We start from the raw sequence: 27,784 nt of genomic DNA, 5'->3' as shown, positions 1-27,784 counted from the left end.
CCATGAACTCTGGAAGCTGCTCTGAGCAACCTAATTACCTGCAGGAAAAAAAAGTTGTTATTTGTATCCTTACCTGGTTGCCAGAGTGTGCCTGAAAGTCAGGCTTAACTAATAATGGAATTTCTTTAGTACAGGACACTGAACAACTTTTAGCCCAAGGGACAAATTCAATTTCAGAAAAGCTCTTGGGCCCACATTCCAATGGGTGGGGAACCAAGATAAAAATATCAAATGATCAACAGAAGGATGAAGTTAGGAATGACCTGGTGAGATGAGGAAAGAGGCATGCCTATTTGAATAACCCCATCGATCTAGATTTGGCTCCTGAGTCTGAGTTTCAGCACCTCTACATTCCTGGGATCATACCAAAAATACTCTTATAGACCAGAACGATAAATTGAAACTGGCACTGTATTTACAAAGAATGCACACATTTTATTTTAGGGTTGTATTTTATCTCTGTGTTACCTTAGAGGAGGAGGAAGAAGAGGAGGAGGAGGAAGAGGAGGGGGATGTGGCTGAAGGGGAAGGACTGGATGAAGTCCACACAGAATCATCTGATGAGGAAGAAGTCCCTGAGCAAGCATCTCAGCAACATCAGCAGGACACTGTGTCAAAAGACATCCTAGCTGATTCTCAAACAAACTTCACACCCGCATTACCACCTCTGGGACCAGATAATGCTGCCAGCACAACTACTCAGGTAACTGTTTGGAGCAATTCTTGTTCCATTAGCTGTGTCAAATATTTTCTCCCTATTCTAGTCCCTGTATTGATCAAAAGTTTAAGGAAGACATTGGACTGTATCTAATGGTAGCTTTAGGTTTGTGGATTTCCTTATGCACATGGCATCACCCAATATCTGCTGTCCCACCCCATGCACTGCTGCTCCCTGTACCCCCTGAACTCACATTGGAGGGTTGGAGGACAGAGTGTTGCAGTAGATCACTGGAAATGAAAACTGAACATCTCACCTGGTACGAAACAACTAATGGATACAACCACAATTATTTAGTTACAGATTAAAGTGATGCTCTAATAAATAGAATAACATTAGTGGATAAACCCCACACAACCCCCTTTTCCTCCTTCTAGCTTGACTACTGCACAAATGAGCTGAGCTGGAACAAGGAAATGTAACAGGCAGAAGAGGGCTACAGTACCTTTTATCTACACGCCTCTTTGGCCTTTCAGTTGCAACCCCATCCCTGCTATATATGACTGGAGGAGACCTACATTTAAAGCAGTGGGTGACCTCTCTTGTCTGGGGTCTAGAATTCTTTCCTAGACCAAGCTGGCAGGCCAGATGACATTATGCAGGGGACACACTACGTCCAAAACTACCCTTATCCTATAACAGCATCACATGATCCCTTACGCACATTTCCCCCTCTTTCTTTCTCCATGCAGAGATCCATGCCTCTTCCTGCATGGAGAAAGTGATTGGGCTGCTGCATGCAAGGTCCTGTAAGCCTCAGTTGAGTCCTTCCTGTACTGCTCACATCCCTATTGGCACAGAAAGAGAGCTAATCAGTTTAAAGTTGGCAGTCTGCTGATTTAAAGCCTGCTGTCACCTAAAAAACAGGCAACATAATAAAATGGCTGCTACTTAGCCAAATTTAGGACATATGGAGAGAAGCATAGTTCAACTAATTTGCATAGTAGAATAAAAATCTAGATTTCTTCAGAAGCAAAGGCCCAATTTAACTGAAAAAAGGTTGTACCAATGTTGCAGTCAGGATCAGAGTTGGATGTCTCACTCCTGAATGCAATTGTATGGCATGTGCTTAGAACTGTGTATATTCTAAGTGACTGATAATCATTTTATTAGAATATGTAGCATTGCCAACATAAACTTAGCATACACTGGCATATCTGTTAGCATACAATTTATCCTATTTGATTTCCCTCTCGTGGGCATGCCATACAGTCATTTCTGCACTGTCATGGTTCTCAGAATTATACAGAAATCAAGGCAAATAGACAATGCTGGCGCAAGCCAGTCAGTGTGATGTGGTACAATAGATTCCTCAGCTACTGTTTTTAAAACACCATGGGTGCAGGGAGGCATGATTGGCTAGAAGGAGATAGGGTAGAATTTCATCAAGGACTGTCCTACCTTTCCACTCATGATTCAAACACTGGATCCACGTAGCAACTTAACCAGGTCATAGAAGGTAAAACACATTCAAATATACTTATATATAGAAACCAAGGACATCACTCATTGCCTATGGTAGCACTTTATAATAGGATTAAATTTGAAAGGGCTATTTGGCTGTAATTAGGCATGACCGAATCTGTCCAGCTTCATTTTGTTCAGGTTCTCATTTTTTCAGTGCTAAGTTTGTTCGATCCTATTTCCACATTGCATTGCAATTATTATTTTTTTCTAGTCTGCATGAAAATTTGTATGTACTGTCACACATATTTTCAGAATACACATTAGTCTGTGCTTTTTAAAATGTATACATTCTTTTTAAAAGATTTCTCCAGTGAATGAAATGTTTTTGTGCACATTTGCCAAAACATGCATATTTTTGTGCATATTTTTACCAAATGTATGAATTTTTATCCATTTTTCTCTACAAACTGTATCACAAGCTTCACAAAACCACTTCACAAAATTCCAGTTCTTCTTTTGGTTCATGCTTAAAGTGACAAGAGCTGCATAAGCTCTTACCCATCCTTAACTGCAAACAGTAAATCCAGTTTTTAATCTCAAATGTACTGATTCGAAAGGCTAATTTTAAGGCAAAGAAAATCCTTTCTTAGTTATACTACACAGGGGAGGGAACATATACCATCGTTCATACTTATATCAACATTCAGTGTTCATTGCTTCTCTTCTCTTCTCTTTTCATCTGGTCTTATTAAGGGTGAAGTTGTGCTGACCGCTAATCAGAAATCTGCAGGACCAGTAGAAACTAAACCACAGTCTAATGGAGAGCCAATTGATCCCTTGTTTTACCCCAGCTGGTATAAAGCTCAGCAGACCCGCCAAACAAGCAATTCAGATATAGCCCCGGTGACTGAAACTAGGCAGGTAGGGTCTTCCATTTCTGTAGAAGTGAAAGCAAAGAAGGCAGAAGCTCCCTCAGCAACTACTACAAATGGGAGTTCTGCTGCAAGTGGTAAGGAAGCTAACTCAACTACGGATACTTCACAGGTTAGTATATAGCTGCAGAGTATGTTGTATTCAATCAGGATTCTACATGGAATATAAAACTAAAGGAAGGGGAATCTGAAAATAAATTGTTTTTCCTAACATTTGCCACTATAACTAGGTAGAGTTTTGATGATACTCAAAAATATATGACTTTGGTTTAAAATGAAAGCTATAATCTTGAATTTCAATGCAACAGTGTTGCAGATCAATGCATTATATATTATGATGTTTACAAAGAAAACAATCTTTCTTCTGTGTGTACAGACTTTAAGATCCGGTCCAAGAGTTGGTGATTTTTATACCCTGAAAATGTTTTGAATTGCAGCTACCATCAGACTCAGCCTACATGGCCAATCATTGGGGATTATGGGAGTTGTAGACTAACATATCTGGAGGGCACTGGGTTGCCTATGTCGGATCTAGTCAGTTACATTGGAATAATAGTTTCATACAGGTTAGTTTCACCCTCCAAACAACAATGTCAGCAGACAACTTGTAATGATTAGTGAACACCAATCTTGGAATGAGAGCTACATTGTGGCAAGCTCTTGGTGATGGGATCCCTCCCTCAAGGGACCCCTTCTTTGCAATCAGTGTACAACTGCTCTGAAGTGACCCTGGGAGACAAGTTCACACATAGATATTAAGAGGCAAGGCTGAGATCCAAAGAATGTGCAGTTAGTTCCATGTACTTACCTGGGCTTTGGGCTTTCGTGCAATCCTGTCATTGCTAAACAAAACAAAAATGCTTCACCCAAAATCTGAAATGTAGGAAAGTTTCAGAAGTGATTTGTGATATGGGGAGCAGTCTGTGCAAGTCCTTGAAATGTGTCAGTATCAATTTGGATCTTGTACCATGTCAATAAAAACTAGAAATGAGTTGTTCATGCATAAGGTCCATTAGGACAGAATTTGACCAGGATTTTGTGCATGCTAATACTGGAATAGCAAGAAAAAATCCATTGGTCTTTGTCCCTGCATCTTCAAATCAAAAGGATCATGTAATTCTGCAATACTGTATGTAGTTTTTTGTTTCTTATTTGCTCAGTTCTGGTTGTACACCTCCCAGCCACACAGTGGAACATCAAGTTGTCCTTTCTTAATGTTTTCTGCATGTACAATATTTTATTTGCAACTCATTCTGTTTCTTTTATATGATTTGTAGCATTTTAATTTGTTTTTCCAGTAACTTCCTCCTTACATTTTTTACATAGCATTTTTGCTGTAGTCATAAAACAATAACTTAGTTTGCATGACACAGTAGGTTATTATGGGTTAAACAACCCACAATGAGCCACAGTGTATGCTGGGTATGTGCAGCTACCAATTGTGAATATGCAACCCCTGTTCCAGGCAAACAGGGATTGTACCATGTTGTCGGGACCCTGCCTCAGCAGGTTATTTGAGGATTAAACCACCCTTGCCATACCTCAAGTAGCAGTAAGGTAATACAGGGGTTGTTTAACTCTCAAATAACTTAAAGCTGCATTCATGCAACACAAAACATGATCAGTTATTGCATGTTCAAAATGGGGGCTGCACATGCCTGGCATATGCTGTGCTCATTGTGGGTTAAATAATCCACAGCGGTTGAGTTGTGCAGTGCAGACTGGCCAGGGACTAGGTCTGGACTGAGATCATCAGAGTTCTGCCCACACTAGAGGAAGTCGGTGGGAGCCATTTTTGCCAATTCTTTCTTCCCCTGAAGATCTATTCTTGGAGGGCTGGGGGACCCTGGAATAGTGTTGGCACTGGAGGAGATCAGGAAAAGTCACCTTCTCACCCCCAGCCCTTCTGGGAAGGGAAGGAATACCCATTCTACAGAGAGACAAGTCTGATAGAATCCAATAGAGTTACTATAATAGATCCTCTTTAAGATTGAAATCCTGTACAGCAGTGGTGGGGAACATAAGGCCATCCAGCTGCTATTGGAATTCAATTGCTGTCAGCCCTAGTCAGAATATCTAATAGTAGGGGATCATGTGAATTGCAGTCCCGCACCTTCTAGCAAGTCATAAATCTCCCACCATTACTAGCCAGATGCACTTACCTCAGAATAAGTCATGTTCAGCTCAGTGGGGCTTACTTCTCGATAGCCAGGCATAAAATTGCACTATAAAGTACCACTACACTAATTTTTGTAAGAGTGCAAAACCAGCATCAGATAATGTCTTTTATACTGATGATATCTTGAGATGCTTGCTGATTAAAGCTATTAGGAGCTACGCTGCCAAGCCAACATTTGATCCATTGTCACAGGGCACTGTGGCTGTGCAGCAAATGGGGTCAAGGCTGAGCTGGAAGAAGCTGCCAGGGCTGGGAACCAGGAGCTGAACCAGGCCCTTGGAGCTGGAGGCCACACAACAGAGCCCAGAAGATCTTTTTGCAAGGTCCTGCCTGTACAGAAAGACTTACAGCCTCTCCTGTCCAAGAGGACCCAATGATCAGCTTGGGCTGGTGGATTCAGTCCAGATCTTGGAAACATTTTGCTGTCAGGAAGGGGCTCCCAGCTGCAGTTCTGTCAGCTCACACATTGCTTAACTACATGTGATACTAACGATGTAACATTAGTGATCAGTGTTGCTTTGTTTTGTTTTTTAAAAAGAAATATCAAGCATGGGAAGGAGCTATGATGATTGACATCACAACACGTGTGTGTGTGGGGGGGGTGAGAACCAAACTTTCACTCCCAGCCACAATCTCAGAAAAAAATTACCCTTCCCATGGAGCATGGGGAAAGGGGGCATCTCCCATTGATACCAGTGGGAGGCTTTTTGTAAGACTCAGTGCCACCAAAGGGATTTTTACTGAGACTGCTGCTGAGCAAGGAAAATGTGCTCTCTGTGCACTGCGATGCTGATGACTCTTCTGTCCCTCACCCCACCCACCTTGCATCTGGCATTTACTTGGGGCGGGGGGGGGGGATGTGATTGCTATGTGCCACATATAACTAGGCCAAGGGACGTAAAGGCACCTGGATTGAACCTGGCAGCTCTTGACAGATTGAAGTCCTAAAACATTAGGTTTGGAAGAGAGCTACATGAGAAAAGGACAGAAAGGTGCAAAAGGATAAGAGGACAATTATAGCAGGCACAAGCTGTTCAGCAGCCATGAGTGACTGGAGCATTGAGCTATACTTTGGAATGGGAGAAAAGCACCGTGGAAGAGAAAATTAGCAAACCTCTAACATAAGCATAGGATTAGCTGAGAGAAAGAGGAGGAATAAGGAAGAGTTTAAGAAGTGTCATAGGAGTAAATACCAGTTTATTCTCTAAGGGGATGTCGAGATGCAACCCACTCCAGGTTTGACTAGCTCTCAGTGCAATGTCCTCTGGTGACTTTGCTCCCTCTTATACCAAAGGGCCTCTTGTGATCAGCACAGGACAGCTATGTCTGAATTACCACTTCAACTCCTTGCAGTACCCAGATGTACCAGTGTTAATGGCTCAGGGCAAGTCTCTGGCACTGCCAGGGGATACTGAGACCCCAGCAGCAGTCTGAGGCTACCATGTGCCAGTGCTGACCCCTCCTTGAGACCTCTAATTTCTTTGGCAGATAGCGATACTGGTAGAAAACAGATAAATGTTTGCAGCAGAAGTATGTCCTAGGGGGAGTAGTTCAGTGACCATATGCAGTGTATTTAGACAGGGTGGCTTCTAGTAAGAGGGTTAGAGTATATTTATGTCTAGCTGACATTTTGTTTGTTCATGTGCTTCTTGCAAAAACTAATCTGCAACAGATTTCGATTTAGAGTTGTTCAAATCTATCTAGGTATTTTTGTCATAACCACACATTTTTTTAAAAAAAAGGCAAGAAGCAACTGGGTAAAAGTGTCTTCTGAAAACTGAATGTCTTCTGCACTAAGCTCAATAATAATGAGCAATTTACTCTGATAACATTAGTGAAGTATTCTTCTTATTATTTCCTCACAGGGGTTAGCATTCTGCATATCATTTTTGGCTTTTCTTATCATACTGCATCACCTCTGGAATCAGATTCAGTACATGATTTATACTTTAAGGGGTAGGAACTGTTTTGTTTTATCCTTAACTAACAGCACAAGTCATTTCTTTGGTAATGCCTGCAGGTAGTTTAGAAACAAATATTGCATTCTTCCCATCTAAAAGGACCATGCTATCATGTAATATATGCTGTCCATAGCTTCTCCCCATTCCTCTTAAATGTAATCCTGGAGTGCAGTCCTGCGTGGTTAAAAACATGACCATGTTTTTAGAAAGAGAGAAAGGTGAAAAAATGCAATCTCATGGACTGGTGTTTTAGATTTTTGGCATTGCTGAAGTTATTCAAAATTGTAGTTCAGTTTTCTATAACCTTCTGTCCTCCAGATGCTTTGAACTATAGCCCATCTTCGCTGACCATTGACCACGCTGACGGGCTGCTGGCAGTTGTAACTGGAGGGCACCAGGCTTGAGGAGAGTGCTCTAGATGCAGCAAGGGGCAGTTCCCTTTGCTGTCCACAAAAATAGCCACAGTAATGGAGAGGCTGATTACCCATCCCAAAGATGCTTCTGACATGTTCAGTAGAGAAGACTAAGGAAGGAAGGAGGGAACTTTACACATTTGTAATAAGCATGTGAACAGGTCCCTGTGATAAGGTACCACCTCACAATGTAAATGGACATCACTTGATTGAATGTCCATCCTGCCAGAAATAATATGTCCATGACTGTTTGGCTAGCCTTCTCCTTGTCATAAACATTTACAGTGTGCAGGGGGTTTATTGTTGGTGTTGTTCTTGTTGATGTTGTTATATCATTGCAATATCAGGGGGAAGTAAGGGTGACATTCAAAGATAAACCCCTTTTTTATTTTACAGCCCTATGTATGTATTGCCTGTTTTTTCCAAATTTATCTGTTTTTGTTATAGTAAGCACGAAACAGATTTTTTTTTTTGCTATTTCCTGCTCATCCATTAAAAACATCAGAAGAAGAAGTGACATGAGATTTCCAGACTGTCTCCCTTCAAATATTAGTTTCCTGCTTAGCTTTATCAATGGACCACACCCCATAAAATGCCATGAATGAGACAGGGCAGTTGCTGAATAGATCAGAAATTACAGCCTTGTTTGGAAGTATCCTGAAAATTAAAGAAACTATTGGAACATTTCAGTTTAGCTAGAACATGCAGCTGAAAAATGTCACTCTTCCTTTGGAAGCTTTACCTTATATGACTGCAGTTTTTTAAAGTTCTTCCTTTACAGCATTGCCAAGCCAGCCTCAGTATGGCAGGTATAGTAAACAAGTTCTCCCTCTCAGAATAGAGAGACTGGGGTAAGCTAGACAGGGCAAGACAGTCTTTCTGATACTTTTGTCCTGAGTTATTTAGGGCCTTGTAAAATCCTTGAATATTACTCAATAGCTGAGTGGCAGCCAGTGCACAGCTGTCAACCTAAAACTCATATGAACATGGTAAAAAGCTCTACTGAGCAATCTAGCTGCTGTATTCTTCCCTATCTGTAGCTTCCAAACCAGTAGCGAGGGCAGACCCACATAGAGTGTATTACAATAGTCCAGTCTTACAGTTACCAGTGCATGGATCACAGTGACAAGGCTATCTATATCCAGGAATGGTTGCTACGGTTGTACCAGTTGAAGCTGAAAATAGGTGCTTTTGCTGTGGGTGTCACCTCAGAGCAGAATGGAAGGATGCTGAAGTGGCTTCAGAACAACTTATGTCCTGGTCACTCAGATCTCCTACCAGTGCCACCCCCCCCATGCCCCAAGGAACCCTTCTCCAAGATCACTTTACAAACCTTAGAGAGCAGTTGATAAGGTTCCTTCCACAAGATTCCCAGCTCCAAGGTTGGCATGCTGTTTCTGATTTCAGAGCTGGAGGTCTGAACTATCCTATGGGGGGCATCAGACAATGTATGGGGGAATAGGATCACTCTTTTAGCAGCTGATATACTGTTTAGACTTCTCAAGCCAAGAAAGCAACCTAGTGGCTCTATTTTTTTCCAGTTGTCTCAGATTCAAATGAGATAGATGACAATGTAGAAAGTGTTGCCATGAGGGGTTTATCAGAGTGTATTCTGAAGCAACAAGGAATGTGTCATGCATCCATTAAGTCACCATCTATATCTGATGGTTCCTTTATTTTGCCAGGTTAAAACTGATAGAAGCACACTGTATATAACTGATTAGTATATGTGAGATAAGAATACCACATGGTTCATTAGGATCTTGCATCCTCAGCACAGTTCAAAAAGACTGGAGGTCTTTGCTGTAGAGAACATTATCTCAGCATGTGAATTCTAATCAGCGCACTAAAACTAACAGGCAGTTTCAATATTTATAAAGGAACAGGTAGTCATGCAGATGTAATGTAACATTAGTAAAATTGCTGTTTCATGTTCATCCCATTTAAAAAAGCTTTGCTAAGTTGTCTTCCTAATAGTTTACCTTCCTGTTCACCTTCCTGTGACAATTAATCATCCAAGAAAAAAAACAACTGAACCACAACTTTCTATTCTGGTTATTCATATGTAAGCTCACATTCCACCACTCCCTAATTAGCCAGCTGTTACTTTATCCCCGTTACAAGATGGACAGGTCATAGCAGAGAGAAAACGTGATCCACTGGAGAAGGAAATGGCACCCACTCCAGTATCTTTGCCAGGAAAACCCCATGGACAGTACCAAAAGGCAAAAAGATATGACGCTGGAAGATGAGCCCCTCAGGTCGGAAGGTGCCCAGTATGCTACTGAGGAAGAGCGGAGGGCTAGTACTAGTAGCGCCAGAAAGAATGAAGCGACTGGGTCAAAGCCGAAACGACACTCAGTTGCAGGTGTATCTGGTGGTGAAAGGAGAGTCCGATGCAGCAAAGATCTATACTCCATAGGAACCTGGAATGTAAGATCCATGAATCAAGGCAAGCTGGATGTGGTCAGACAAGAGGTAACAAGAATGAACATCAACATCTTAGCAATCAGTGAACTAAAATGGACAGGAATGGGGGAATTTAATTCAGATGACCATCAGGTATACTACTGCGAGCAAGAATCCCTCAGAAGAAATGGAGTAGCCTTCATAGTCAATAAAAGAGTAGGAAAAGCAGTACTGGGATACAATCTCCAAAATGACAGAATGATCTCAGTTCGAATCCAAGGAAAACCATTCAACATCACAGTAGTCCAAGTCTATGCCCCAACCACTGGTGCTGAAGAGGTTGAAGTTGACCAGTTCTGTGAAGGCCTACAACACCTTCTAGAATTAACACCCAAAAATGATGTACTTATCACCATGGGGGATTGGAATGCTAAAGTAGGAAGCCAAAAGATAACCGGAATAACAGGCAAGTTTGGCCTTGGAGTACAAAATGAAGCAGGGCACGGGCTGGTAGAATTTTGTCAAGAGAATACGATGGTCATAGCAAACACTCTTTTCTTACAATCCAAGAGATGGCTCTACACATGGACATCACCAGACGGTCAACACAGAAATCAGATTGACTATGTGCTCTTCAGTAAAAACAAGACCAGGAGCTGACTATGGCTCAGATCATGAGCTTCTTGCTGCAAAATTTAGGCTTAAATTGAAGAAAGTAGGGAAGAGCACTAGGCCACTCAGGTATGACCTAAATCATATCCCTGAGGAATATACAATAGAGGTGACAAATAAATTTAAGGAATTAGATCTGATAGACAGAGTGCCTGAAGAACTATGGATGGATGTTTGCAACATTGTACAAGAGGCAGCAACTAAACCCATCCCAAAGAAAAAGAAATGCAAGAAAGCAAAATGGCTGTCTGAGGAAGCTTTACAAATAGCAGAGGAAAGAAGGGAAGCGAAAGGCAAGGGAGAAAGAGAAAGATGCACCCAACTGAATGCAGAATTCCAGAGAACAGCTAGAAGAGATAAGAATGCCTTCTTAAATGAACAGTGCAAAGAAATAGAAGAAAACAATAGAATAGGGAGGACCAGAGATCTCTTCAAGCAAATTGGAGATATGAAGGGAACGTTTCATGCAAAGATGGGCACGATAAAATGGCAGGGACCTAACAGAGGCAGAAGAGATTAAGAAGAGTTGGCAAGATTACACAAAAGAACTATACAAGAAAGAGCTTAACATCCCTGATAACCACGATGGGGTGGTCACTGACCTCGAGCCAGACATCCGGGAATGTGAAGTCAAATGGGCCTTAGGAAGTCTGAGCAACAACAAAGCTAGTGGAGGCAACAGTATTCCAGCTGAGCTATTCAAAATCCTAAAAGACGATGCAGTAAAAGCGCTACACTCAATATGCCAGCAAATTTGGAAAACTCAGCAGTGGCCACAGGATTGGAAAAGGTCAGTTTACATTCCCATCCCTAAGAAGGGCAATGCCAAAGAATGTTCAAACTACCGCACCATTGCACTCATTTCACATGCTAGCAAAGTTATGCTCAAAATCCTACAAGCTAGGCTCCAGCAGTATGTGGACCGAGAACTACCAGAAGTACAGGCAGGATTTTGAAGAGGGAGAGGAACTAGAGATCAAATTGCCAACATACGCTGGATCAGGGAGAAAGCTAGGGAGTTCCAGAAAAACATCTACTTCTGCTTCATTGACTATGCTAAAGCCTTTGATTGTGTGGATCACAACAAATTGTGGCAAGTTATAAAAGAGATGGGAGTACCTGACCATCTTATTTGTCTCTTGAGAAGCCTATATGTGGGTCAAGAAGCAACAGTGAGAACTGGACACAGAACCACTGATTGGTTCAAAATTGAGAAAGGAGTTCGGCAAGGCTGTATACTGTTGCCCTGCCTATTTAACTTACATGCAGAGCACATCATGAGAAAGGCGGGGCTAGCTGAATCACCAGTTGGAATTAAGATTGCTGGGAGAAATATCAACAACCTTAGATATACAGATGATACCACTCTCATGGCAGAAAGTGAAGAGGAACTAAAGAGCCTCTTGATGCAGGTGAAGGAGGAGAGTGCAGAAGTTGGCTTGAAACTCAACATTAAGAAAACTAAGATCATGGCATCCGGTCCTCTCACTTCCTGGCAAACAGATGGGGAAGAAATAGAGGTAGTGACAGATTTTATTTTCCTGGGCTCCAAGATCACTGCGGACAGGGGCTGCAGCCAAGAAATTAAAAGACGCTTGCTCCTGGGGAGGAAAGCTATGGAAAACCTGGACAGCTCAAATACTTTGGCCACCTAACTCAAATACTTTGGCCACCTAATGAGAAGGAAGGACTCCCGGGAGAAGAGCCTAATGCTGGGAACAATAGATGACAAAAGAAGGGGACAGCACAGGATGAGGTGGCTTGATGGAGTCACTGAGGCAGTTGGTGTGAGCTTGGGTGGACTCCAGGGGATGGTGGAGGACAGGAGGGCCTGGAGGAATGTTGTCCATGGGGTCGTGATGGGTCGGACATGACTTCGCGACTAACAACAACTTTATCTCCATTCCTGGAATTTCCAAAAGTTCCCTTCTCCTTTCACTCACATACCATAGCAGTACTTTTCTGCCACAGTTCCCCCCCCCCACACACACAATTAACATAAAAAGGTCTGCCTAAGTAATGCAATGCATCAAAGGTCAAGAAAGACTGCATTATACTAAATCTCAGACGATTTCAAGTTACGGAGATTGCTTTAAGTGCACAGTGGCTAATAAGATCATTAAAAAGATGGGACTTAAAGATCAAACTGTAAATTAATGGCATGCTCCCTTTGAGCTTCAAATAATAAATGCTGATTATAATATTTAAGCTGCTGTTTAAAAATGCAGGATTTTGGTTATAGAATCACCCGCAGCTATTTCAGCACTTGAATTAAGTTTTGAAAAATAGCTTTCCAGGCTTCAACCTGTCTGTACTCAGTCCAACCCCACCCCAAAAAAACAAAAAACCTTAAGCATGTGCTTAATTATTTTACACATGTGTAGTCTAAGTGTGTTAGATGGGATTTATATTTGAAGTTGGAAGTGTTCCGAAGTCAAGGCTAGATTATTGGATCATAGAAATCCTAAAATGAATTATGTTCAAGAGAGGAATAGATTCATGTTCTTTCTCCTTTGCCAGAATTCACACATAAACACACACACATTTCTGTTCTCCTCCATCCAGCACTGATCTTGAAATCTTCAGTATTCATAATTTTGAACTATTTTGTTAACCTACCAGAGGCAGGGACACTGATCTTCAACACATGCAAAAGGAATTTCAAGGTGTTAGACAACGCTCTTTCCTTTCCGGTCGGAAGCGAAAAATATCCCAGGCAGGCAGAGACTTCTTTTTAGAACTTTATTGCAATAAAGGGAACAGAAGGGAATGGCTTGCCTTTCCATTGTTCTGTCCACCTGAGCACATGCTCACACAGGCTTTTTGAACCCCTGCGCCCGGCCGCTTGGTCCCTCCTCCTTTCCCCTAATTGACTGGGTACTGAGAGATTACACTCTTTCCGCCCGCCTACTCCGCGCTGCCCCAACACCAGCCCTTCCCAATCCAGCCCTGTCCCCGGTGGGCTACAGTAGGTCATTTGTCCTGCCAAGCTTGTCAATTAAACAATCAGGAAGTATTTGGCCCTCCTCTGCGTAAGTGCCTGCTTCCCCACACCTTGTGGTATCTGATTTTGGCCCCTCCCCACCTTTGGACTAAATAATTTTCTTTGCTATCCTTTTAAAGCTTTTACTCCCTTGTTTCAAATCATCCTTTCACACCTATCAAAGGTATTTGGACCATGTTCAGCCAATGGATCACAGCAGAGCCCTATTTCTTGTTTGTCATTTACTCTGGTTGTTGGTTTATTCAATATTTGCAAAATGCTGTTCTTGCCCAAAGGTAGGAAAAAAGGTAATAAATGAAACCATTTTCCTGTTCAAATTAGGTCATTTCATTTTTAAACCTCACTCCAGTCTTCCCTAACCTAGTGCTCTCCAGATATTGTGGACTATAACACCGAGTGTTCCAAAATATTGGCCATGCTTTCTGGGGCTAAGCTGAAGTCCAAAGCATCAGCAATAAGGGGCACCAGGTTAGCAAATCTCCCTTACTCTCTTTAAATGTTTAAGCTGTTGGGACTGCTGTGAGAGCTAGTAAATGCAGATAGGAGTAAGGGATCAAAATAAGCAATATTTCCACTTCACATTATTTTCAAACTAAGGTCCACAATGTGGGAGGCCTTGGATATAATAATTTTGTGTCTTCCTAGGGAATACACAGGAATTAGACGGTCATTGTCAAAGAAAAAAAATCACAGGAAGATATTGCTTTTCCAAGATCATCATAGTCCCAGACCTCAAGTGACTGCATGCCTTTAATTGCCTGGAGGTTTCCAGTCCAGTGCACAGTCCTGAGAAAAAGTCCTTCCCTATCTACCCCCAAGCCTCCTGAGATTAACATGTACTTCTTGAGTGTCTTTCAACTGCTGGTGAAGCAGCAGTTTTGTGCATCTCCCATTTAAACAAACGAGCAAGCAACAAACACATTCATTAGGATGGGGTTTGTGCTGGAGAAATTCCTAATGAGTTTTGCATAATCATGAAAGTAGACAGAAGCAGACAGTCACAGAATATCATCCAAGTACATCCCCCCACTCTTCCCCCTTCATCCATCATCCAACTTTGTTTCAAGAAAATGTTCTGGAGAAACATATAACCTACCTTTCACATGGCTTATCCTATACTTGAGTTGCTTATTACAAGAGTCAAGGAACAAATTGCACACAATATGCAATGTTAACTGTAGTCATGTGCCCCTTGTTTAGATTCAGAAGGCAACACAGGAGGAAGCTACAGGCCCAGTTGTGGAGAAGTGGTTGGCACCCCTTCCTACTTACTGTTTCTCTGCTTTAAATTGCTTCCATAGCACTTCCTTTCTCCCCACAAATATGAGCTTTCTCTTGCACATATTCAGAATTCAGGGGTGATGATGGACAGAGATTTGGAGAAGGAAAATTATGTTGGAAAAAAGATTTATCAACCCCTTCCTCTTGCTTCCCCAAGTCTGCTCACTCTTCCAACAATGCTTTTTTCCTATTAAAAATGGGCCACAGTTATATCGTACACCATTGCTAATTGAACAGTTTATAAAAGTCTAACATAAAATAAAATAAAGCAGGGGTGGCGTTAGGTTCTTAAAAATCCAGGGCTCAGGCCCACAGGAAAACCCCCCAACCCCCTGACATGTACATATTTGCAAATGCCAATTTATATATGTTCCAAAGTCTCTCTGTGTGTGTTTCCTAAGGACAACCGCTCTGTAAAAAGAGATGCATGAATAGGAAGCAGAAGGAGGGCATCTGATTTGACCAAAACCAACCAAGCAAACAAACCAGGAGAAGAGTATAATGGGGGAGCAACTGGGCAAAGAGTCAGCAACAGAGATCTATACCTTTATTGCAGCAATTGCCTGTGTTCATCAGGACGGTGGGGCATAAATTTGGGGATCCAAAGAAAGGATTCAGGCTTCCGGTACTCCTGGGCCATCCCCTGACACCACATCTAATTATATGTGTTAGGCACATTTGCTTCATGTGCCTATACATGTCTACTCAGATGCTACGTCCCACTGAGTTCAATGGAGTTTAATGAAAAGGGGTGAAGGATTGCGGCATTAAACTTAATTTAAGCAAGCCTATCCCTATTTCTTTTTAATTTAACCTTCTCTTCTTATTTTTGAATGTTACATATGTGATTCACTAGCAGTGATGAGCTGTTTTAAGGACAAAACTTTGTGTAATGTTCCCAGGCAATGGTGTTGTAATTAATGTTGCTAGTGATTCCTCCCCCTAGCATGTAAAGTCACATCTACAGACTATATTGTGAGTCATGGGGTACCTTCTGATAACTGATTTTAGAATAATCCTATCCTATCCGCCATTCAAATACAAGCACTGGCAAGCTAAAGTTGCCTTTATGAAAACTGAAAATTACCTGAATATGCTTCACTGAAAATTGAAAAATACCCAAATTCTGGCCTCTACTAAATTACCTTAAATTATCTCAGTGGACTATGCACATGTATCAAGAGTACCAACTAGATATTGTTTGTAACATACCTATATCCCCTGATTGCATCATTTTATATACATTAGTTCATTTATCTTGTTTTTAAGGGGGTGAAAAATAGTTGCCCTTAACAGTAAATTATTCTCCCATTTATTTTGTGAAGTTAAAGGGATATTTTTCTTTATTTTCATGAGAGATGTAAAGGCCTGAGAAGAAAAATGAGACAACGAGAATTTAAAGAAAAAAACACATGCACAACAATTTTCCCTAGGATTTTTTGGAAAGTTTGAGGGAAATCCACATTTTTCTAGTTTCCCCCCCCAACTCTTCATATTTCTCATAAGTCACTTGCACAATGCACAATGGCTAATATATGTTTGCATTATGTTTTCTGTGATGTCACAAAAAGTTTATAAGAGAAAGCTCTCTTTAATGGCTGAACTGATCTGTATAGTGGAGTAAAGGACAATTCTCATAATTATGAAAATAAGTTATACAGTTTATAGATGAGTCCATAGACTAATTCAGCTTACAGTGCTGATATCTCTAAAGCTTTATGAGATGAAAACAATCTAGAAATAACTGGAAATCAGAATATGGAGTGATGTTGACATTGTAGAGTGGACTCTTTCCAACTACTGAGTAATGTTAAAGAATTAGAATGCGCTGATGGCAACGATGTCTCAGTAAGATGCTCTATTTATGGAGCTGTTATGGAATCGAGCTGGACTCCATGGCACGTGCAGTGTGCCCATCATTTTATTAGGCACTCTTCCTGGCATATTTGCAATATCTCAGCTAAGTCATTCATTCATGATCAATGATACATGCATCCAAGCCCCACCAATTATGCAAGGTTTGTTACCTGATCCAATGAATCCATGGGACAAACTCATGAGTCATAATCTTAAATGGTAATGGATGTCATTTATCAGGTCCATTCAAAGAACAGTCTATACTTTACAGTCCTGTCTCCTTCCTAAGTGGCACATTTAGACTTCGCTCTGTAACACAGCAAGAATCTTTGTCCTTCTCTGCTACAAAGAAAGAAAGTTTCTTTAGAAAACAGCTTGAAGAGTACTTTTTACAACACAGAACTTGCAAGTTCTTCATTTGATGATTCTCTATTACTTTATGAATATTAAACAAACAAATTGGAAGTGAGTATATAAATTAGCTTTCTCACAGCAGATACACCACAGATACAGATCATTTTTCAGGACCTACATTCATGCAGGCAACACTTTAGTAAATATCTCTAAAGCAGCTAGCAAAAAGTTGCTGTGGAAAATTGCTTAACAATTACTTAATAGTTTGATCTCAGTCTATAAATGTATGGTTTTTTTCACTTGGTTAATGAGATGTTTCAGCGGATTGAAACTGCTAGTTAAGGCTTTTTTACTTAGAAAGGCTGGAGAGGGCCAATTACTTCTAAGAACTTATGATAGATCTAGATGGTGGCATTAGTAGAAAGTTAGAGTCTATTAGCATATGGGTAAAAGATTCTGGCTACACTGAGTTCATTCACTTCTGCATTTTGGACCTTTTGGAGGACCAATTGCCTCTCCTGCAATCTCATGTGCTTCATTAATACTGGGAATATGAAGAGCTAAAGGCAGGCTAAAAGGACAGATATGACTGAACAAATGAACTCCATGTTTGCTGCACAACATTGTAAAGAAGTAGGTAATTTCTTAACGGAGAGTTTAGGACTTCCTTTAGCATAGGGCTGGACAACATGTGAGCTGTGTATGTCCCCTACCTTTTCTATTTACCACCATCCTGATATTTCAACTGCTGCATTGCAGAATCATTGTCAAATTTTAATGGCTCACAAAAATGTCAAGAAAAAAAGTTGCATTATCCCTTTAAAACCAGGCATCTAGGGAATATGCACCTTGTTTTAATGAAAGCTCCTGGAGGCTTTAGGATTTTGCATTGAAACAAGCTTATGTGTCCTATTCACTATCTTTAGAAGGGGAAATGCTGCTTTTTTTTCTCACCATTGAATTGTCACTCCTGACTGAAATTCAATGGTAATCCAGTAGTGGTAGTTTAAAGTTCAAATCTAGATTTAAAAAGTCCAGTCAAGTGTCTGCATGAAAAATGCCAATTAACTGTTTGAAATTGTTTTAATAGAGCATGGAAGGAGGTGTCCACCCCCAAATAATTGGCCCCCAAATAATTCTAAATTAAAAACATAAATTGACTGTAATCTTCTAAAGTCACACACACAAACACAAGAAAAATAACAATAAAATTGCTTAGTGACTCTTTTTCTTCTACTTCAGCAACATCAAAGGCCTACAACTTGGTATTTCGTTTAGTTTTAAACAGTGAAGGCAAATTTAATAATTAACTAGTAGCCACCAGATGTGTTTGTCCTAGCAGAAAGTGATCAAGCAATACACTGCCTGTAGACAAAATGTCCTGCTTCCAGTTGACCCTGCAAAGCATCAGACAGGTGACATGGTACAATGCATAGTGACAAGGGACAGGGTGTTCACGGGATCCATCTAGAGCCACTTCCTGATGCTTACCCACCACCTTCACCCAGATGGAAGCCACATCTGGTAATGCAATATTGTATTACAGGTGAGAATGCTTGAAACTTGGATCTTTTCTTTTAATTGACAACTTCGTAGTTTCATTGAGATAGATTAGGAATGTAATGAAGAGTGGCATTTTCAGCTGAGCCCCGAGGAATATTCATGCTAAACTGTAAAGGGTCCCCATCCCCTAAAATGGTTTCTTCATTAGTTTAAGCTCCCTAAAGTATGCTTGACATTATATCCTTCAGGGAACTTAACCAGCCTACATGCAAAGAGAAACACTGAATTCATTTGCTCTAGACTATTTTTGGAATTGTTAAGGTTGTGTGAAATAAACAGCATTACATTATCCTTTTGCCACATAGCTCTAATTGTAACAGAATGAAAATCTATTTTGGTGAGACATTCAGTCCCCATGGGCGCGAAACGTTCATGGCCAACCACCTTTCTGAGAATTGAACAGCTAATCTTATGATGGATGGCGTTTGCTGGTGCATATTTTACCTGCCTACGGTGAAGTAGTTGAACAATTTATTTCATAAGCAAAGAATTTCAGTTGGCTCCTAGATAATTATAAATAGTCATAAGAAAAGAAATCTTTGCACTTCTAGCTGTATTGTTATCCTAAGATTTGACAGCTGTAGGAAGTTCTGCTATAGGAACAATACTACATTACAGTGTAAAAAGAAACTCTTTAGAAAAAGTTGAAATTGTTTCAAAATAGCCATTCCTTCTAAATCTTTGAGTGGTCAAAAAGGAGTTCCTGAGCACTGAAAACAGTAAATGAGTCAAGTGATAAAATATTATCACAAAATGCATTTTATAATGGCAAGGACATAAACAAATAGGATTTTTATTTCCGATTATTATGTCCTGGATTTGATTTGTTTTTAAAGTAATTACTTTTTGAATGAATACTCTAAAAACTTAATTCGTCACATTCATATTTTGTTTGTAAATTTTGGATAAAATTACTTAGACATGGCAAAGAAAGTTCAAATTTAATTGGCAAAATTTGAACATTCTTTTATTCATAAACTAAGTTTGATACCAACAGTTTTAGAGGAAATTGTATGGGAAATTGTAAATTTATTTTGCCTTTATTAAAATAAATGCATGGATTTAAGATCAGGCTTTCCTTTCCTCTTGAACTGATAACTCAGAACATACACATTAAAACAAATTAATATACATGCTTCAATACTGCATACAACTTCTTGGTTGTAAAAACAAAAGTTGATATCAATGCACATCCATCCTTATATAGTTGTATGTAGGGTTGTGCTTAAAGCTCTAGTATGCCAGACACATGCAATGCTCACTTTGCATTGCATAAGAGTCAAGATGCATGTTCAGCAGTCATGTGGTAAATTTCTTGCTGGACTGTATCATTTCTTGCTGGACTGTACTGGAGATGAACAGTTGGATTTTTAATGCACTTACATATGAGAATATTAAAAGGGGCCATTGTGCAAAGGCTTACCCATCAAGATCAAAGGTTCTGAGAGGGACACTCTTCAAAATAATGTGTTTCTGTATCTTTCTGTGTATGCTGTGTGTGACATGCAGATACTTTGGGATCATGCTTATTGACTACTGGAGCAATTTCCCAAAAATATAAAGTTAAGCACTATCTCAGCTAAGGAAAACTATTTGCTTTTGTTAAAGGTGAATAAATCTAGAAATATAGAAATAAGGGATTGGAATGGTGGTTATAACAAGAGAGCAGTGTCTAAGAACAAAGGATTGGATCCATGCCATGTAAGTCACACTTCTGTCACATTGGAGTTTGGCTCATGTGCATTTGGCCACACAAATCAAGCCCTTTCCTGGGTAACCAGATGATAAAATACATTGGTGTCCTCTAGCAATAATAGATGCACAGTAGCAGAGCATGCAAGATGAACTTTGACTTGGGAATTATATTGATAAATAAGGAAAACCAAAGAGAGATATAAAGTTACAGCATAGAACCTGTTTATCACAGCTTCTAACAAGAATTTCTCCTTCTTCTTGAGTGGAACTTTACAACTTTGCAGAATGGAGTTTCCCTGCTACCTACTAGTGATGTACGTTGGGGAAGGGGCCGGGACTAGTATAGCACATCCCTGAAGTCTCTTGCAGACATGGAGACACTTTCATGGAATCCGTGCACTTAGGGGGCTTCTATAATCCTCTGTGCTACTTCCTACAAGCAGCAAAGCACCCCAGTAGGCAAGACTTAGGAATCAGGATCCCCTGGTGAGTTCTCCATCATCATTACCACCACCATAGTGAGGTAGCAATGATGATATAATGTAAAGATGTTAAGAGCCATGGTGCATGGTAAAGATGGTTAGAACCATCATATACCAGATTTTCTTACCACAGTTGTGGTCCCCCAGAACTTGAATGACTTGATCTGAAAGTGCGGACATTTGCAGTTTGTTTTATCAGTACTGTAGTCTGGAGACACGTGATTAAGCAATTTTCCTGAGGCTAAGCAGGTCTGAAATTGATCAGTGCCTTATAGGAGACTTCCTGGGAATCTATGTATGCCACTTTGAGATTTAACAAATAAAGTGGAGTGGGGGGAGAGAGAATATAAATGTAATCAATATATTATATATATTAAATACAGCTGGAAATTAGGAAATTTGCCAAGAGGTTCAACATTGACATCAGTAATAGGCCAGCTTTGAGTTCCAAAACCAGTGACTGCCTGAACATTAAATTTGGGACCATGAAATACAATGTTGTGTTGACTGTGTTCTGGATATGAGCAGGTTTTTAATGTCCTAGCCCCTACTTTTTCAAGTGGTGTGAAGTCCACTGGAGTCTTACAGGACTGAGCACTGGAGAGCACTAGGGTGAGATCTAGATTCTGTCTTACATAAATAGAGGCATGTTGTACAACTGCAACAATTTTTTTTTTCCATTCCCCATTTCATTTTGCTAATGCTCAGATCCTGAACCAGCACACTCAATTCTGCAAGCATTAGATAGTTTTACAACATATTGTATGTTCTTACTTTAAAGACAGATTACAATCGGTGCAAGTTGTGCTACCATTTGTGCAACGTTTTCATGGAACTGCATTGTTGCTACAACTCTTCCATGAGTACATCTCTGAATCCAATCCTGAATGTAATATCTCTTGAATACAAATGTCAGACATAGTGGAAGCAGAAAGGCAAACAGCATAGCTACTAATCTCACTCTGAATGTCCAGAGAGAGCAGCTGCAACCCAAGAACAGACCCATTTACCCAACTGCAGCTCTTGGCTTACTAGGTTTTCATGGTCAAGCTTGATACAAAGTAAGGCTGAATGAAATATTTTCATGCCTAACTTTGGGGTCAAAATGAGGAAGTTAGGAGGGGCAGAATACCCTTTCTGGTTGATTCTGCTTCTTTGCAGCAGCTCAAAGTAGCTCACCTGACAAGTCTCCTTGAAATGACACAATGCCATCAATAGACACAATGTCCTTCTGAGAATTCTGGGGGAAAATGATGGGTGACAGCTTTGGGAAGGACTGATGCTGACACTAGTAAATTCACCTGTTGCAAGCCAGAAAATCTGGCCGGTGAATAAGCAGGTTGCAATGAAAAGGAGGAGCAACACCAAAGGATTCCTGTTGTTTGGGAAGTGGGGCCTTAGCAGATGTCCAAATATGTCTAACACCAGCCCTGGCACCAGGTTAGAGAAGGCTGGCTTCCAAAGAAAAATTTTCAGCTTTCAAGCAGCATAACTATTCTGTTAAGATCTTGCTTAGTATATTCCCATTATTGCTTAGTCTATCCATAATAGCCAAATGCAAAATACCCATCATGCTCAGCTGTATGGTTCCAAGGTTGAGCACTAGTATTTGGAAAGAGAGTGTAGGGCTCAGCTGCAATGAGTGTATAATTAAGTGCTGCCTATTTGGAAAAGTATGCTGAGTGTACAAATTTGAACACCACATTTATATTTGCAACAGTAAATTTTTTTAAAAAATGTTAAAAACATTTTAAAAACACTTAAAAACTGGAGTTCACATTGGAATATTTCTAGCATTTTAGAGAGGAATCTAAAATAATGCTGCAGCGTGCAAAAATCCATTCACCAGGTACCTTGCTAAGAGAAAAGAATCTGACCCTTGAAAGAAAATTCACAACTCAGATTAGATAAAAGTGAACAATTTTTTTTTCCACACACATTCAACAACAGGACTTCTCATGCAATGGCATGATTTTGTCCAAGCAGCGTGATGCTAAGCAAACTAATACCTAACAGGCCTTCATTCCTCACTAATACAGGTTTGAAAAATAACAGTATGTATTTAGAAAGATCTTTGGAACATGCCAAACCACTTTCTACCTCATATAGCAGTTTATCATAAGCATTGGTGATCGTTCATAGCTGTATATGTTTACATGTTGTGCTGGAGTTATGAAACTTATAGGAATCTCACAGTGTTCTACATTGTGACGGTACCATGCATTTACCACAGTAATATGCAGGATGTTTTTCTAAGAGTATGAGGAAATGGGGTGTGGGGAGCCTTTTGTATTGAACATCATCCTTGTCATCTCTATATGAGCTCTGAATTTAAGGGAAATAAGAGAAATGATTCTGTTGAGTAAAAAGTATGCCTTGCCTGGCATCCAGTATAGCTCACTGCACCACTTTCCTTGAACTGTGTAGGAAGCATGAAAAACATAAGATCTAGAGATTTTATGGGACCTCCAGAAGCCCAACATTATTCTATAGCAGTACTCAAAATTTCCAACTAACTATTCATTTTTAAATTACTCATGAACTTCTTAGCCTTGTCCTCAAAGTACATCATCTGGTAGGGTTTTCCTGTGCAATAGTCCTGATGAAATGAATGGGAACAATATATGATCACATATATAATATCCTTTAATGGATTTTGTGTAGGAAAACTTTCTGCTGGATTGAGAATGAAAACTTTGTATCATTTCTATATTCATTTTACAGACATCAGATACTTATAAAGAATGATTTTGATGGGTCTAAATAGTCAATATACATGACCACATCTTTAATGAATATCATTCAGTTCTTTCCTGTGCCAATTGTTATTTTCTTCCCAGACTGGGTCTGAGCCTTCCCCTCAAGGACAAGTGGAAGGACGGATTGGGAGGAATGAAAGAGTTGATGAGCCGGCTCGTCATGTCTTCTCTTTTTCCTGGTTGAACTCATTGAATGAATGATGACTCTCAGTCCAGCTGGCTTCCGAGGAACCCACAGGCAGCAGGAGACATGGCTGAAAGTGAGAAGAAATAATGCATGGGAAGAGATGGTGGATTAGATTTTACTCAGGAGACTTTGAAAACTGTTGCATTGAATTTGACTCCGATAGTTTGGGAAGCAGCTGAACAACACGGGGAGAGGGATGGGAATCAAGAAAGAATATGAGCTAATGGTGAACAATAAACCAGGTGAGGGTCAAGCTCATACAAGTCTTTGAGGTAATGGTGGGTATCACATGACCACTTTATGTCCTGTCCAGGTAGCCTCCACAAATGGGTACTGGGTTTATGGGCTAAGGTTTTATCTATGATAGCTGATCTGTGATATGGCCAAGTTACTGCATAGTTATTGAATTTGACCTAACAGTGTCCAAACAAAATTAATATCAAAAAAAGAATGTGCTGAGGCAAAAGCAGCACAAGACTGTTTTCACAAGTAAGGTGTGAAAAGGCACACGGTGCATATTTGTAAATGTCTTGGGCATTTCCTTACACAGTTTTAAAGAAGTGCTTTATCAACATTGTTTGATAAAATATCAGGTGTTTCTTCACTAAAGGCATTATTATTAATAAACTTCTTATTATTCAGAAGGTCTCTTGACCTGAGGACTCTTTGTAAGCTTTTCAACAGATGTCAGTAACTCTTAAGTAATAAATTAGTTATTGAAATACATATGAGCTATCTTTCTGTCTGACCTGGGCCTCCAAGTTAGTGTACCTAACAAATTTTAAAACAGCTTACTCTCTATAAAACATCTCAGAGAGCAGAATTTTTTTAAAACCGCTGTGACCGCATCAGGAGGGGGCTACGGGCCAAAGACCTGTTTTCCCAGCTTCTCCATGCAGAGCAACACAAGAAAGCTGGTGCACTCACCAGGCCTTTATTCTTCTGTTACACTTCCACCGCACGCTTCCCACAGCGCCTTGCCCTTGCCTGCTCCGGCTCCCTTCCCCCCTGTCACTATGGCAATGAGCTGCTCCGTCCTGGCAGTAGCACTGCCCAGTCTCTGCTCGCGGTTTGCCCTGGCCTGCCTGCCAGCGGCAGCCGCACCAGCTTTTCCTCCAACATACGTGTGTTTCCACGCTCTTTGCTCTCTTGCCGTCTCTCATCACCTCTCTCTCCTTCCCCCTGTCCTTCCTCTGCCTCCTGTTTATGTTCCCTCCTCGCACACCACTCCCCCCAACCCAGCTGTCCCTGCCTCGGTCCGCAATCCTGTACAGCTGCGCATGTGCTCGGATCCCCTGGCTGCTGCTTCCTTGCAAACTGCTCTCCCCACCTGGACTCCCAACCTCGCCCTGTTGTCTTCGACCTGGCCCTGTGGAAGGCCCCAGGAAAAGGGGTGAGCCCCTCTGTCTCCTCACATACCCTCCCCCTCCAAGAGAGTATCATCATCTTCGTGCAAGGGTCAGGAACCCTGGCGGGAAAAGAAATCAGCGTTAGCATGTTGGTTTCCATGCCTATGCTTGACCATAAAGGTGTACAGCTGCAACGGTAAATACCAACAAGTAAGGAGGGGGTTGTCATCTTTCATCCTATTTAGCCATTGTAATGGAGCGTGGTTGGTGACCAACATGAATGGGGCACCCCAGAGATAGTGTCTCAGAGCCAGAACAGCCCATTTGATGGCTAGAGCCTCCCTCTCTATTGTGGAGTACCGGCGCTCTCGTGGCTCCAGCTTACGGCTCAAGTAGAGTATCAGATGTTCAGCTGCCCCTTCTCCCTGGGTCAGAACTGCTCTCAAGCCCACGGTTGAGGCGTCAGTTTGGAGGATAAAAGGACGGGAGAAATCTGGCGACCGTAAAACAGGCTGGCTGAGGAGACAGGTCCTCAGTTCTTCAAAAGCTTGTTCTATCTCCTCAGTCCATATTAGGGCATGATTTTGCCTTTTCTTAAGTGCCTCTGTCAAGGGGGCCGCTTTGGAAATGAGGGATGCATCACCAATAGTAGCTGACCAGGCCCAGGAACTGTTGTACTTCCTTCTTTGTGTGCAGCCATAGCCACTGGCTTAGCTTCTCCACTTTATCTGCTATAAGCCATATCTGCCCGTGACCTACAATATACCCCAAATACTGCACCTCCTGTTGTGCTATTTTGCACTTGCCTGGATTAGCTGTCAACCCAGCATGTCTTAGAGCCACCAAAACTTGCCAGAGGTGGTCTAGATGTTCCCCCCAGGTACGACTAAAAATGACAATGTCATCAATATAGGCCGCAGCACAATGGGACAAATGTCCCAAGACCTTGTCCATAAGCTGCTGGAAAGTTGCGGCTGCCCCATGTAACCCAAAGGGCATGTATTTAAATTGGAATAGCCCTACTGGAGAGGCAAAGGCTGTCTTTTCTTTGGACTCTTCAGTCAATGGGATTTGCCAATACCCCTTAGTGAGATCTAAGGTCAAAAGGAAGTGGGCCTGCCCAAAGGATCCAGCAGCCCATCTATCCGGGGCATGGGGTAAGCATCAAACCTTGATACCTCATTGACCCTCCTGAAATCAACACAGAAACGGACACTCTGATCCTGCTTGGGAACCAAGACCAGCTGACTCCTCCAAGCACTCACTGATTCCTTAATGACTCCTAATTGGAGCATCTGTCTTACTTCCTCTATTATCACTTGCCTCAGTTGTGGTGGGTAGGGCTGGGTTGGCACCCTGAAAATGGCCCCTGGGACTGTTTGTATATGGTGGGCTACGACTGTTGTGTGCCCAGGTCGATCAGAGAATACCTCCGTAAATTCTGCCTCCAAGGCCTGGACTTGTGCTACTTGAGCGGGTGTTAGTTGTGAATCAAGAGATAACTTCCCAGGGGCTAAAGCCTGTGCCTTGGCCGACTCGGCTGTGCAGTCTGCCTGATGACTGGTACTCTCCCTTTCTCTCCAGGCCTTGAATAGATTTACATGGTAAATCTGGGTCGAGTGCCATCTATTGGTGAGGCGTATCTCAGAGTCCACTGGCCCCGCCCTCCTAACAACCTCATAAGGCCCCTGCCACTGTGCAAACAACTTGCATCCTCCTGTGGGCAGGAATAGGAGAACATGCTGGCCAGGTTGAAACGTCCGGGGCTGGATGTGCTGATCGTAATAGTACTGCTGCTCTCCTTGGGCCTGTCTTACTCTCAGCCCACTGAGTTAGGTCAGTGAGGTGTTTCCTCATATCCAGCACATACTGGAGGGTGGAGCTGGGCTCCGGGGCTGACGCCTCCCAATGCTCCTTGACCAGGTCTAGAATTCCCCGGGGGTGTCGCCCATATAGCAACTCGAATGGCAAAAATCCTAAAGAGGCTTGAGGCACCTCCCATATTGCAAACTTCAAGGGCCCCAACAAAACATGCCATTGTCGTGGGTAGGTTGACACAAACTTTCTAAGCATCTGCTTAAGGGTCTGGTTAAAACGTCCCACTAGACCATTGGTCTGGGGGTGATAGACTGTGGTGTGTAAGGGCTTTATTCTCAACAGGTCCCACATCTGCCTCAGCACCTGGCTCATGAAATTAGTGGCCAGATCCATCAAAATTTCCTTGGGGAAGCCCACCCGGGCAAAGACCCCTAATAGCTCTCGGCCGATCACCTGAGCTGAAGTACTCCTTAGAGGCACAGCCTCAGGATAGCGGGTTGCGTAGTCGATCACCACTAGAATATATTGGTGTCCCCGGGCTGACCTTTCCAAGGGACCTACCAAGTCCACCCCAATCCTTTCGAAGGGCTCTCCTATAATTGGCATGAGTATCAAGGGCCCTGCTGGGGCTCCTTTCCTCTGAGTCTTCTGGCATTCTGGACTGCTTGTCCTGAGCATACACCCCGGGCCAGTAGAACCTTCGGACAAGCCTGTTGGTGGTTTTCTCCACTGCCAGGTGGCCAG

General features: G+C 41.6%; 1 protein-coding gene across 5 annotated transcripts in view; it reads left to right on the top strand.

Moving 5' to 3' along the window:
- TRIM55 (tripartite motif containing 55) overlaps positions 1-24,599 on the top strand; it is a 41,416-nt gene extending 16,817 nt beyond the window's left edge. For 2 of the 5 annotated variants that reach the window (XM_044424145.1, XM_044424149.1), the window contains exons 8-10: positions 474-703; positions 2,879-3,169; positions 7,102-9,849. In XM_044424145.1, coding sequence (XP_044280080.1) covers positions 474-703; positions 2,879-3,169; positions 7,102-7,260 — 680 coding nt within the window. In that variant the 3' untranslated portion in view covers positions 7,261-9,849. Of the gene's footprint in view, positions 1-473; positions 704-2,878; positions 3,170-7,101; positions 9,850-23,767 lie in introns of those variants that run through there. The other 3 variants (XM_044424147.1, XM_044424148.1, XM_044424146.1) reach the window with 3 other exon arrangements.
- Positions 24,600-27,784: the final 3,185 nt, after the last annotated feature.

This window comes from Varanus komodoensis, unplaced genomic scaffold, assembly GCF_004798865.1.
Source record: "Varanus komodoensis strain SLA01 unplaced genomic scaffold, ASM479886v1 scaffold14_1, whole genome shotgun sequence".
In the NCBI taxonomy this organism is placed as follows: domain Eukaryota; kingdom Metazoa; phylum Chordata; class Lepidosauria; order Squamata; family Varanidae; genus Varanus; species Varanus komodoensis.
The sequence above is the reverse complement of the archived record's forward strand: the minus strand, read 5'-3'. Positions and strand labels throughout refer to the sequence as shown.